General features: G+C 42.8%; 1 protein-coding gene across 1 annotated transcript in view; it reads right to left on the minus strand.

Annotated features, from left to right (window-relative positions):
- Positions 1-14,483, minus strand: part of LOC122814153 (5'-AMP-activated protein kinase subunit beta-2-like) — a 198,972-nt gene that overhangs the window by 67,354 nt on the left and 117,135 nt on the right. Inside the window, exon 4 of the mRNA XM_044086766.1 lies at positions 2,952-3,020. Within this exon, the coding sequence (XP_043942701.1) occupies positions 2,952-3,020 (69 nt within the window). The remainder of the gene's footprint in view (positions 1-2,951; positions 3,021-14,483) is intronic.

A 14,483-nucleotide genomic window follows, 5' to 3' on the forward strand; every position in this document is an offset into this window, starting at 1 on the left:
TCCTTGTTTGCTACTATTACCCCTCATGCACCGCATTTCATATGAACTCGTTCCTTGTTTGCTACTACTACTCCTCATGCACCGCATTTCATATGAACTCGTTCCTTGTTTGCTACTACTACCCCTCATGCACCGCATTTCATATGAACTCGTTCTTTGTTTGCTACTACTCCTCATGCACCGCATTTCATATGAACTCGTTCCTTGTTTGCTACTACTCCTCATGCACCGCATTTCATATGAACTCGTTCTTTGTTTGCTACTACTACTCCTCATGCACCACATTTCATGAAACTGCCATTTTTGGTGTATTCTTAAAAGTAAATTGTTTGTGCTCAGAGAAGAGTAATTTCAGAGGGTAGCTCTGGATAGAGTAGAAAGGTAAAGAACAGCGACCATAAAGCAACAATTATAAACATCATTAGACACAGTCCAGCATAAGAGATCAGGACTAAAATGAAAAGTGAGTTTTTCTGAAGAACGCAAATACAAAACTTACACAGAATGAAGCTTGGCATGGGTTGCGCCTCCTTTACTGAAGGAATAGTTTATATTGTAAAGAAACATTGGCATATAATCAATGTACATGATATTTTTGGTACAATGTTAAGTAGTACCCCAAAGACATCTTATAAAATTATAGTATTATAGATAGATTTTCATACAAATATATCACAAAATTTTGAAGTAGTATGCAAAGAAAGACACTAGATTCACATTATTTCTGGACGGAAGTGTGTACCTGTTTTGATCTCTGACTGTTATTCTTAGGCAGTACTCTTCTTTTAGCTGTCCCTGTAACCTACATACTATAGGTTAAACTATACATCCAATAAGACAAACAAAAGAGCCCCCATTGACATACATTTGAGAAGTAGCATGCATCTAGAACTAGTAATGTCTGTCGGCTGTTCCCGGTTAGGGGTTGCCAGAGCAGAACTCCAGTCTGCTAATGATTGGCAGTGGATTTTTATGGTGCTGAGTTGCCAGCCCAATGCCTAACCTTCAAAGAAGGCACTGATTTACTCAAATTGTTTGTTTTATATAAGTATATGAATGAATATTCATATATCCGATGTTTACTGCAGAAAAAGGCTTGGTTTATATCTAAATATTATACATTATTTCAAAAGGAACTTCATAATGAATTAATCATGAAGTATTTATTATAAATCTGATCATGTTTTACATATTATCCAATAACTGGTGCATGTGATTTTTGGATTGTACAAATAGATGGATAATGGGATACAATGCTCTAGAACCAGTAGAAAGCACATGGCTGAGGCACTAGTTTGCATTCTTGTTTTTAAACAGAAAATAAAAGTTAAGTTTTAATGCTCTGAGATAACAAATGTTGTGCTCTTTGAAAGGCTGAAATGTGTTTAAGTAAAATTGGCCATCAGTGGAAAGTGCTATGTTTTATTTCCTGCCATGTCCCCCACAAATGGGAACAAGGTGTAAAGCCTCACAAAACAGATTTCTCTCAGAGCTTTTCTGTCAGCCTTGCTCCTCTGCAAATGCATGAGTAAGGCTTCTCCTATTTAAAGAAGGTTTTGATGCCTTATCAGCCTTCTAAGACCCTCTGCCAATACACAAACAAGGTTTCTCCTGTTTAAAAAAGCTTTTGGAAAGAAAATGTTTTAAAACCTCTGCGAAACTCAACCCCAGAGCAGGATATGGTTAACTGTACATATAAATTCTTATACAGTGCTGATGGCACAGAGATGGCAGGGATTATCATTAACATAAATTAATATAAAGGAATTGTAATTTATACAAATTATTCCTCAAGAAGCATTTACACAGGATATTAGGTCCCAATACCAATACTAGAATATGCCTTCACCTTAGTTGCCCTCCTTTCAGCTCAAAATGCAGCCTTACAACAATCATCTGAAAATAAACACCAAGGTTTATTCATATTGTTATTAACATACATTGTGGTATTATATGCGGTTATCCAAAATGGCTATCAGTTGCTTCCTGAGCCTCCTGTCTTCTAAATACTTTTAACATTCAAACTAATGAACAACAGCTGCTGTCCTCCTCTAGCATAGTAAACAAAAAGTTACTGACCCCTCACAGTCCTCAAGAAACTATGAAAGCATAAACCCCTCAGACCACAACACTCGCTAGCATGTAATAATAATAATAAAAAAAAAACCTTTCAGTAAGTTAACTCCAGCTACCTGGAACAGTTTCCCAAATAGTATTCCTACCATAACAAGCTTTTCAGTATTCAAGAAAAAGCTGAAGCAACATTTGAAAAAGGGATCAAACAGTATTTGTTTCAGTGAGAGGATAACATGACTGATAGTAGTGCATAATACAACCATTCGAACTCTTAAATGACTAAGTGTTCCTTTGATTATCTAACCCAGTGATGGCAAACCTTTTGGGTTTGGCGTGTCGAAAGCTCTTGGCACAAAATAATTCAGTGTACTTCACATGAGCAATGAATACAAAAGCAGTGTCTTTGGTAAATCAGGTGTTGGTGATCGCAGGCGTGTCACCCAAAATGTCATGGAATATGTCACTTTTGACACTTGTGTCATAGGTTCACCATCACTGATCTAATCGAACCTACTGTATATATGCAAATATACTTTTGGATGTTATGTGCAAAGAGTGTGCATATTTGTGCTTGAATTGTGACTGTTAAGGGTAAATAACCTGTCCACTTAACCTGTTGACAAAAATAAGTAAATAAATACATAAATAAATAAATAAACAAGGGATGAATGGGGCAAGGATGCCAATCAGGGCCTTCCAAGACAAAACAGCAGAGCAGCAACTTGAAATGTATATCATCACTTATGAAAAGCAGTCTCATGAATGTAAAAGTACACACAACAACTACAAGAAAGACAAATTTTGCTTAATGAGGCCACATCCATTCTGTAATGAGCAAATGGCATGGTAACAACTGCACATATCGCATGACTTACTTTAATGGACAAGGCGTAGAGGTGGTTCAACATCACATGATTTGGTTCAGGAAGCAATGCTGGATCACACTGAAAAAAGAACACAAAACAGCTGCATGAACGTCAGCACAATATTATGGCGTTAGAGCAATGCAGAACAGAAAAAGCACAGTACAGTGCAATGTCAGGGAAGAACAGAACACTTTCACAGGCCACCTGTTAGACCCCTTAAAGCAAAATCACCAAGAGTTTATCAGAATGGCAGTCAAATGGAAGTATGCAGCTTTATGTACTGTATCAAGATCACCAACACACCTCCAAATATGAAGAAGCGATACTTTCCTGTGGTGGGAAACAATGGTCTAAAGGTGACACAATGCCACTACTAAAACAAATGATTTCTTATACCTCAAAATGGGCAGCTTGCTTTGTCCTTACTTTACAATGCTTGACAGCTAAATGGCCACACACACCATCATATGGTATGACAGGAAACAAACGCCACTCTGACACTAAAACAGCACTTAAGATTTGGTGGGAACCTATCAACTGCAGCTGTTTCACAAGGCAGCAGCTTAAATCAACTTGGATCACAGAATCATAGCAGAATACTAGGCTAACTGCCCTGAAAGGCCATTTTAAGCCTAGCCAATAACCTGTGGTCACATTCAAACCCTGTACATTGTGTCATTGAGGTAAAGATCTTAACTATTATGCCAAACCTACCCACAAACATCAAGACCAATAGGTGGAGGACTTTACTAAACAACAAGGAAAGATGCTGGGTGGGTAGGGTCCCTCTTCACAGTAAAATTTATTTATAACTTCAGCAATGGACATGTGACTTGCTGTTTTACTTTCTGGGCTACTACCTCATTCAACAGCTATCTCATGACCTCTCAACAATGGAGCACTTTGCAAGAGACAGGAGCAGCTACCAGAGGTTCTTCCGCTTGTGTAGAAAGGATTATACATGGTATGCTAAGCTCAGAGACCGAGACCCAGGAGTTGTTAAATGTACAACAGGACATGGACTAGCCATTTTGTGGATGATTCCACTTGTTTCCCACAGTTAAGAGCTTGCACATCTGACATTTGGCTGACCAATGTCAGCAGTCCATAGCAAATGCTATCTGGCATATCTCACAAAATTTCTCAAATCAGAAATCCCACTGACCATGAGGAGACTCAAGCCTCAAAGGCCTCAAAAGTCATTGCCACATCCTGCTACTGAAGTAGTATATGCAAGCCTGGTGAGTCACACAGGCATACGTATACTTACAGCACACCCATGCACACAAACACAGAGCACCTATACATATGATCACACACACAGCACACACTAACAGGCAATCACTCACAAAAACACACTGCACACACTAACAGGCAATCACTCACAAAAACACACAGCACACACTACACAGGCAATCACTCACAAAAACACACAGCACACACTACACAGGCAATCACTCACAAACACGCAGAGCAAACTATACAAGCAAACACAAACGCACAGCACATACTGCACAGGCAATCACTCACAAAAACACAGCACACACTACACAGGCAATCATTCACAAAGTACAGTTGTGTACACTTACCATAAATGTAGATGTTCAAGTGTATTCACTGTTGCAGTCATTACATTTGGGTTATCCTGCTGGCAGGTTGCCCTCAGTCGGCCTGAATTCCAAAGTCTTAGGTCCTGTGTCGGTTGCTGTCGCCTCTTCCCTGACGTCAGTTCGTCAGGGGTATAAAAGATGCAGCCGAAGCCATTTTATTCAGTTTTTCTTGTCCCAGATGTCAGGTGCCCCCAAAAGGGTAGGCTAAATTTATGCAAATAAAACATACATGCACCAGAATTAAGCTTTACCTTCATCTATAAGCAAATACACCACCTAGGTTGTATAAATTAGAGAAGTAAAGATAAGTTCCAGCAAAAATAAGGGGGATGGCAGGTTGGTAACCTGGACTCAACAGTGAATACACTCGAACATCTACATTTATGGTGAGTGTACACAACTGTACTATGTTCTTCGTGTTTCACTGTTGCAGTCATTACATTTGGGTTGAGTCCCAAAGCCATGGTTGGGGGGCTGGAGCTAAATAGCAGTAGGATCGGCTATGAGGCCCTGCAGAACTGCAGTGGCAAAGCCTGCCCTGGATTAAGAGTAAAGAGGCAGATTGTAATGTTTTGTAAAGGTGTGCACTGAACTCCAAGTGGCAGCCTCTAAAATGTCTTTGGTTGATACTCCCCTGAGAAAGGCTGCAGAAGTGGCTGCAGCTCTGGTTGAATGTGGCCTTATGCCCTTAGGCACTGGTTTGCCATGCTGTGAGTAGCTTAATGCAGTGACCTATCCACTTTGAAATAGTCTGCTTGGAGATAGCCTTTCCTTGTGATGCTGTGGCATATGCCACTAGTAATTGTTTTGTCTTTCTGAAAACTTTAGTTTTATCCAAGTAGAATCTAAGTTGTCTGTGTACGTCCAAAGAATGCAGAATTTTCTCCCCCTTGTTTTGTGGATTTGGATAAAAAAGTTGGCAAATGAATAGTTTGGTTAAGGGCTACACTGGATACCACCTTAGGCATAAGTGTAAGGTTTGTTCTGAGAGAGACCCTGTCTGGATAAAAAATGATAAAGGGTTCCACGGCCATGAGAGCCTGTAGCTCTGAAACTCGTCTTGCAGAAGTTATTGCTAGGAGTAGAGCTGTTTTCCAAGATAAGAATTTTATATCTGCAGTAGCAGCTGGATCAAAAGGAGGTAAGGTGAGTTTTTCCAAGACATAATTGAGGTCCCATGCAGGTATTGGTGGTCTCCTTGGAGACCTTAAGTTTTTGGCTCCTCTGAGGTACTGCCTTAATAAAGGATGAGAAAAGAGTGGTGGCTCTGTATTGTAATGAGCCGAAATGGCAGAGGCATGGATTTTAATTGATGAGAAAGATAGGCCTTTGTCCAGCATCTCAGTTAAGAATTGCAAAATCTGAGGAATATTTGGGACAGCTGTATCAGTTCCTTGAGCTTGGTTCCAAACACAAAAGCTCTTCCATTTCCCAGCATAGGATTTTCTAGTACTAGGCCTTCTGGCTTCTAAAATGACATCCATCACAGCTTTACTGAGAGGTGTGGTTTGTATGGCTACATTATCCGCCATGCTGCCAGGGTTAGGGTCCTGAGTTGGCTGTGCAGAATCTGATTGTTTTGCTGGGTCACTAGATGAGGTATTTGAGGTAAGGTCCAGGCTGGGCATTGGGACAAGTTCCTTAAGATCGGATACCAGTACTGGCGTGGCCAGTCTGGGGCAATCAGAATAATTTTTGGTTTCTCCTGCCTGACCTTTAGGAGTACCTTGGGGAGGAGAGGTAGTGGAGGAAAGGCATATACTGATAGGTTTGTCCAGTTGAAAGATAAGGCGTCCACTTTCCAAGCTTATCTGTGATAAGTCCTTGTGCAGAATCTTTTTAGTTGATTGTTTTGAGGGGAGGCAAATAAATCTATGTCCAGGCGTCCCCATTTCTTTGTTATTATGCTGAAGACTTGTGGACCCAGGTGCCACTCATGGGGATCCATGAGGTTTCTGCTTAGTTTGTCTGCCAGCGTGTTTTCCTTTCCTGGCAGGAATTGTGCCTGCAGATGAACTTGGTAAGTCAATGCTGTGTCCCATAAAGCCATGGCTAGTCTGCACAGGGGATAAGAATGAGTGCCCCCCCTTGCTTGTTTATGTACCACATGACCGTGGCGTTGTCTGTCTTTATCAGTAGTTGTCCCAGATGAAGTAGGTCCTTGAAGGCTGTCAGGGTATTTTGCACAGCTAGCATCTCTTTTTGATTGATATGTAGATGCTTTTGGTTTGTGGACCAGGTGCCCTGAATGCCTCTTCTTGCCATGTGTGCCCCCCCCAGGCATAATCTGATGCATTTGTCATTAGGCTTTGCCTGGCTGAGGGTAGTGAGAATGGCTGTCCCTTGTTTTGGTGACAAGCCTTTACCCACCATCGGAACTCCTGTTGCAGGCAGGGAATTAAGAGTAATCATTGTTTCCAGACTGTGGCAATGTTGCGTCCAAACACTTTTTAGGTACCACTGAATTTTCCTCGTATGCAGTCTTGCATATGGAATTAGTAAGATGCAGGATGCCATAAAGCCCAAAACCTGCAGATTTTTTCTTGCAGATAACTGGGCCTTTGTTGCCATTTCCTTGAAATAGGTAGTCAGTTGCCTTTGTTTGTCTGGAGTGAGATAAGCCATCTGGTCTGTTGTATTTAAGCTTGCACCCAGGAATATTATCTCTTGAGAGGGTACTAGTTTTGATTTCTTTTTGTTGACTGTGTACCCTAGGCATGTTAAAAGTCTTATCACAAACGCCAGATGCTGTAGTAGAATGTCCTTGTTCTCTGCTTGTATGAGGCAGTCGTCCAAGTAAGGATATATTTGTATTCCTCTTTGTCTGCAGAATGCAATTACTGGTGCCAGGCACTTTATGAAGACCCTGGGCACAGTAGATAAGCCAAAGGGCAGTGCAGAGAATTGGTAATGCTTTGAGCTAGCCTTGAATCTGAGGAATCTTCTGCATGTTTGTCTGATTGGGATATGCAGGTATGCCTCTTTTAGGTCTAAAGTCACGAGCCAAGCCTTGTTGCCCAGCATGGGCAGAAGCTGCTGTAAGGTCAACATCTTGAATTTTGGTATATCCAGGAAAGTGTTTAGAATAGACAGGTCCAGTATTGGTCTCCATGCTTGGTCCTTTCTCGGTATCAAGAACAGTCGAGTAAAATCCTTGTCCCTGCTCTTGCTGAGGCACTTGTTGAATAGCCCTCATGTCCATGAGAGCTGTGACTTGTTTTTGAGCCTCTGCCCATTGATTTTTTGGCAGGTCTGGCCAACCGTTTGTCCTTGGTAGGGTATGGAAATGAAACTTTTAGCCTTGAGACACTGTCTAGAACCCATTTGTCCTGGGTTATAATGTGCCAATTTTGAGAAAAAAAGTGCTAGTATTCCCCCTAAGGGTGCTGCCATAAGATAAGTGCTTGGTGCAGGCAGGGGGGAAGTCATTGGGACTGTTTCCTGTATGATTGTGATTTGTCCTCTCCACCTTTGGAGGTAGATGCACTCCACTGCTTAGACCTGTAGGATCCTTGCTGCTGGGATCTGCCTCTAGGGTGTCTGGATCTGCCCCTTTGAGGTCTGTCTGAGACTGGAAAGGACCAATTCTTTGTAGGCCTATGTCTGCTAAATCTAGGTGGCTGTACCTGTAAGAAATTCTTGACCGTTTGCTAGATTTAGCTTTGTCTTCCATTTTCTTTAACACCTCTTCTGCCTTAACACCAAACAAGGTATCATGTTGTAAAGGAGCATCTAATAATTTTACTTTAACATGGTCAGGCAGATTTTGTTCTTTTAACCAAGCATGCCTCCTAATTGCAGAACCTGTAACAGCGGCCCTGCAGGAGGCTTCCAGAGAATCAAAACCACATTGCAAAGTATGCTTTCCAACTTGTGCAGCTGCATGCAATGAATCTTGTATTTCTTTGTTTTCTGCACATTCAGAATTTGACATCATTTTCTGTTTAAGCAGTGTCATGATATATATTGCTGATATTTGAGCATATGAAACTGGCAATTTAAGGCCCTTATAGCCAAAGTAGCAGATGTGTAAATATTTTCTTCCCATCTATCCAGAGCCCTAGAATCCCTGTCAGAGGGGGTAGGGTTTTTTGCAGTAGAAGCCTTGACCCCTTTCGGACCCTGAAAAATAGTTTCTGGGTCTGCAGAAGGGTTTTTGAAAAGGAATGTATGAGAGTCAGGGACCCTGTAGTATCTGTCCAGCTTAACAGGAGCTGGAGGTAAAGAGTCAGGGGTCAGACTGGACTCCGAGAACACATTATCTACAATGTCCAATACAGGTGGAATAGCTAGAGGCCTGTGTTGAGGAAGTAAAAGGAAGTGTCTGAGCCTTTTCTTAAAAATCTTGGCTCTCCCAGTGGAAGTGCTCCTTCATGGTATGCAAGGTTTCCCCATAAGAGTAGTCCTCAGGAGGAAAAGCTGAAGGAATTGATTCTTCAGCATCAGAGTCCTCATAGGGGGGAAGAGAATATTCCTGATCAGAAGAGGAATCAGAAGAAATGGAAACCTGATCTGAAGATTCATAGTCTGTATCTTGCCTAGGCCTCTTATCAGGAGGGGGATGGGAACCCCTGATCAAGGTAATTACATCTTCGGCCATTTTGAGGATCTGTTTTTTGGGCATGGAGGCCTGTCCTTGTGACTGGTGAACTTGCTTCTTTGTCTTTAAAGGTGTTTTAGTCTTTGAAGTCGGTTTAATATATAATTGTTTAGGTCTGAATACACCCTCAGAAGCCGATGCCTGCTCAGCGGCTCCGGACTCATCTGAGGGAATAATCTCTGAGGCTCCAATACCTTGAGTTTCCTGTGGCCTGGCCGATTCCGTGTGGGAGTCAGTAGCGGCCTGCGACTCTAAAGCAGCGGGCACCAGGGGCTGCGAAAGCGCCTCACTGAGAACCGGCGACTTGCTTAGGAGAAGCTTTGTCGTTGATTTTGGACCTCGGTTGCCTGTCTTTTTCTTTGCATTTTTTGTGAACTCCGGTAGTCGATTGGCAATCAGACGACATTGTACAATTAAATCTTCGCCCAAAATAGCCTAATGCAAAATCATACTGACGCTTAATAGTGCGTTGGTTAAATCTAGCACAAAACCGACAACTAGCATTGTCGTGGTCAGGGCCTAGGCAAGGAATACAGTAAGAATGAAAGTCCTTATGAGGTATTTGCTTCCCACAAGAAATACAATTATTAACTTTTTCTGACATCGGTCTGGAGCAAGAAAAAAGTTTCCCCAATGGGGTACTTAGCTTTTAATGAAGACTTCGGATCTGAAACTCGAACACGAAAATATCAGGTGTCGGCCAACCGGCACTTGCGAACTGCTTCTGCTTCGGGCACCGCGCGGCAAGAAAGACTTGAATAAAATGGTGTCGGCTGCATCTTTTATACCCCTGACGAACTGACGTCAGGGAAGAGGCGACAGCAACCGATGCAGGACCGAAGACTTTGGAATTCAGGCCGACTGAGGGCAACCTGCCAGCAGGATAACCCAAATGTAATGACTGCAACAGTGAAACACGAAGAAAGTACAGTTTTGTACCTACCATAAATGTAGATGTCCGAACAGGATAGCATCTGCAGTCCTTACAAATGGGTTGTCCTGTCGTCAGGCAGCCCCTCGGTCGGCCGGATTCCAAAGTCTGAGTCTGGCCTCGGCTGGTGTCGCACTTCACCCGACGTCATCTCTGCTGGTCTTCGGGTATAAAGGCATCAGCCGACGCCATTTTCCTCAGTGTTTCTTGCCCCAGATGCCAGTTGCCCTCTTGGATAGCTAAATTTTTGGGTAAATGCCAATGTTTCCCAAAAAATAGAAAGCAAACAAAAAATAAACATGTATGTACATATATACAAACAAATACACCATAAGAGATCCCCCCCCAGCTAGCTATTAGGTGGGCAAATACCCTAGGAGTAGCACAGAGGGAAGGAGGGTGGACTGCAGATGCTATCCTGTTCGGACATCTACATTTATGGTAGGTACAAAACTGTACTATGTCCTTCAAGGATGCATCTGCAGTCACAAATGGGTAGAATACCATAGCCAAACTAGGGAGGAGGAAGAATAATTATGGTGTAGTTAGGATCCCTTGCAAAACAGCAGTGGCAAACCCTGCTCGGGATCTAGAGTATAGAGGCAAGTTATAATGCTTGGCAAATGTATGCACGGAGGTCCAAGTAGCAGCCTCAATAATGTCCTTGGCAGCCACAAGAAAGCTGTGGTAGTGGCTGTAGCCCTTGTAGAATGAGGCCTTATGTTCTGTGGAATTTGCTTTCCATGGTAGGAGTAACAGAATCTTATGCAATTTCCTATCCACTTGGAGATTGTCTGTTTGGAAATTGCTTTTCCTTCCCTTCCTGTTGCATAGGCTACTAGCAGCTGGTCAGTTTTTCTATTGCCCTTGGTTCTGTCCAGGTAGTAGCAACTGTCTATGTACATCCAAGGTATGCAGCAGTCTTTCCCCTGTTCTGTGGATTGGGAAAGAAGGTAGGTAGGTGGATTGCCTGGTTTAGAGACACTCTGGATACCACCTTAGGCATAAATGTAGGATTAGTTATGGACACTCTATCTTGATGGAAGATTAGGAAGGGTTGTACTGCCATTAAAGCCTGTAGTTCAAACCCTTCTTGCTGAAGTAATTGCCAGTAGGAAAGCAGTTTTCCAGGATAGGTGTTGAAGATCTGCTGTTGCTGCTGGTTCAATGGAGGGAGTGTCAATTTTTCTAGCACAAAGTTCAAGTCCCATGCTGGTAATGGTGGTTTCCTAGGAGGTTTTACATTCTTAATTCCTCTCAGGAACTGCCTGAGTAGAGGATGTGAGAAGACAGGGGATCAAGCTGTATTCTGCAGAAATAGCTGATGCACGATCTTGATGGAGGAATAGGACAGGCCTGTATGAAGAAGCTCTGCCAAGTACTCCAGGATGTTGGCAATATCTACCTTTGACACATCTTTCCTCTTTCAGTACTCCAAATGACAAACCTTTTCCATTTTCCTGCATAGTTCCTTCTTGTTGAAGGTCTGCGGGCCTCAAGGATTATGTCTTTAACTCTTTGGGATAAATCCGGGTTAGTTGCTCTTATGTAATGTTCCAGGCAGTCAGTTGCAGAGTTTTCAGGTTTGGATGCAGGATGTTGTAGTTGCTCTGAGTTAACATCAAAGGAATCAGGGCAGTGTCCACGTTTCTCCCGAGACATGCTCCTCAGCAGTGGATACCAATGTTGTCTTGGCCAATTTGGAGCTATCAGAATTATCCTTGGACGTTCCTCTTTAATTTTCAGTAGTACCTTGTGCATCAAAGGAAGAGGTGGAAATGCATATGCTGTTAGGCCTTTCCAATTGAAGGATAGAGAGTCCACATTCCAAGCAAGTGGGTGGTATGTCCTTGTGCAGAATTTCTTGAGCTGGTGATTGAGTGGGGATGCAAATAGGTCTACTTGTGGCATTCCCCATTTCTTTGTGATGGCCTTGAAGATGTCCGGGTGTAGCATCCATTCGTGAGCATCCGAGGTAGTCCTGCTTAACATGTCTGCTAGGATGTTTTCTTTCCGGTACAAAAATTGCCTGTAACTGAATGTTGTAGCTCAGAGCCATATTCCATAGGTCCAGAGCCATTCGGCATAGGGGGTATGAATGAGTGCCTCCCTGTTTGTTGATGTACCACATGACTGTGGTGTTGTCTGTCCTTATCATCAATTGGCCCTCTTTGAGGAAAGGTCTGAAATTCTGGATTGCTAGTTTTACTGCCAGCATTTCTTTTTGATTTATGTGCAGGTGCAGCTGATCTGGAGTCCATAAGCCTTGAATGCACTTGTCCAGCATGTGGGCCCCCCATCCGAGGTCTGACGCGTCCGTTGTGATGGTTTGGTTTGTTTGAATGTTGTGGAAAGACAAACCTGGGTTTGACTGGCATGCCTGAGCCCACCATAGGAACTCTTCTTTCAGGCATGGGATTAGTGGTATTTCGGTTTCTAAGCTGTGTTTGAGCTGAGACCATAAATTCTTTAGGTACCACTGTAGCTTTCTCATATGCAGTCTGGCATGGGGGACCAAGATTATGCAGGATGCCATGAAGCCCAAGGCCTGCAGTACTTTTCTTGCTGTTAGTTTGCTCTGTTTTGTTAATGCCAAGAAGTAAAGAGGAAGTTGTTCTTGTTTTTCTGCAGTTAGGAATGCCATCTGTTTTACTGTGTCCAATTCTGCACCCAAGAATGTTCTTGTTTGGGATGGAATCAGTCTTGACTTTTTTAAATTGACTGTGTATCCCAGGGCTTGCAGTAAGCAAATGAGTCTTTGTAAGTCTTGTGTCAGCTTGCTTTTGTTGTCCGCTTGTATCAGGCAGTCGTCCAGGTATGGATAAATTTGGATTCCTGAAGCCTGCAATGAGCTATTACTGATGCCAGGCATTTCGTGAACACTCTGGGCGCAGTAGATAAGCCAAAGGGCAATGCTGAGAATTGATAATGCTCTGATCCTGCAAGAAATCTGAGGTATCTTCTGCAAATTGGTCGTATGGGGACGTGCAGGTATGCCTCCTTGAGATCTAGAGTTACCAGCCAATACTCCTTGCCCAGCATGGGAAGAAGTTGCTGTAGGGTCAGCATTTTGAATTTTGGAACAATGATGAATGTGTTTAAAGCGGACAGGTCGAGAATAGGTCTCCAACTTTTCTCTTTTCTTGGTACTAGGAAGAGTCTGGAGTAAAATCCCTTGCCCTGTTCTGTAGGTGGTACCCTTTCCACAGCTCTCATCTTTGTTAATTGAGCTATTTGTTTTAGGGCTTCTGTCTTTTGATTTGGTGGTAGGTTTGGCATTCCTCTTTTTACTGGTAATGTGTGGAAATGAAACCTGTAGCCTTGGTCTATAGTTTGTAAAATCCACTTGTCTCTTGTGATATAGTGCCAGTTTTTTGAAAATAAGGCTAACTTTAAGGGTGCTGCTATTTGTTCCCTGGTAGGCGGTGTCAGAGCCAAGTCACTGTGATTGTCCTGTTGCAGTGGTAGTGGTTGTATCTGTGCCTCGGTTATTGCCTTGCCACTGGCGTCCCCTGTAGGCACCTCCTCTGGATTGGTTTCTGCCTCTGGAACGTCTATTCCTGCCTCTCTGATTTTTAGAGGAGTCTGGAAAGGACCAATTTTGGAAGGCCAGTTCCTGCTGAACCTTGGGGGCTGAACCTGTAAGAAATCTTTAACTGTTTGTACAGATTTTGCCTTTTCTTCCATTTTCTTCATTACTTGTTGGGCAGGAGAACCAAATAGACTGACCTTATCCATAGGAGCATCTAATAGCTTTGCTTTAACATGATCCGGCAAGACCTGTTCTTTCAACCATGCATGCCTTCTTATAACTGTGCCAGTCATGGCTGATCTAAATGAAGCCTCCAGTGCATCATAGCCACATTTTAAAGAATGGTTACTAACCTGCTGAATGTTATTCACCATTTCTAAAACATATTTCTTATCTAAGGAATCATCAGAGGACAGTTTCTTAGTTAACTGATCAAGCATAAACTCTTGGTATTGGATCATATGAAACTGACAGTTCAGAGCTCTAGCTGAGAGAGTAGCAGAGGTGTATACTTTTTACCCCATCTCTAAGGACCTGGATTCCCTATCAGAAGGAGAGGGTTTTTGCTGAGGTCGGCTACTGCCTTAGGCCCTGGGAGATAGTCTCAGGATCTGCAAAAGGAGCCTTGTATAAGTGGTGATGAGTGTCCCCTGTAAAACCTATCGGGCTTAGCAGGGGCTGGAGGTAAAGTATCAGGAGCAGTGCAAACATCATTAAAGGCATCATCCACAACAGGAAGAACTGGAGGTATAGCTAAGGGCCTATGTTGCGGTAAGTGTAAAAAGGTCCTAAGCCTTTTTCTTGAATCTGAGAAATCTTGCCCTGCCATTGGAATTGCTCTCTCATGGCATGTAAGGTTTCCCCAAAG

Source organism: Protopterus annectens, chromosome 10.part0, assembly GCF_019279795.1.
Source record: "Protopterus annectens isolate FY-2018-M chromosome 10.part0, PAN1.0, whole genome shotgun sequence".
In the NCBI taxonomy this organism is placed as follows: domain Eukaryota; kingdom Metazoa; phylum Chordata; order Ceratodontiformes; family Protopteridae; genus Protopterus; species Protopterus annectens.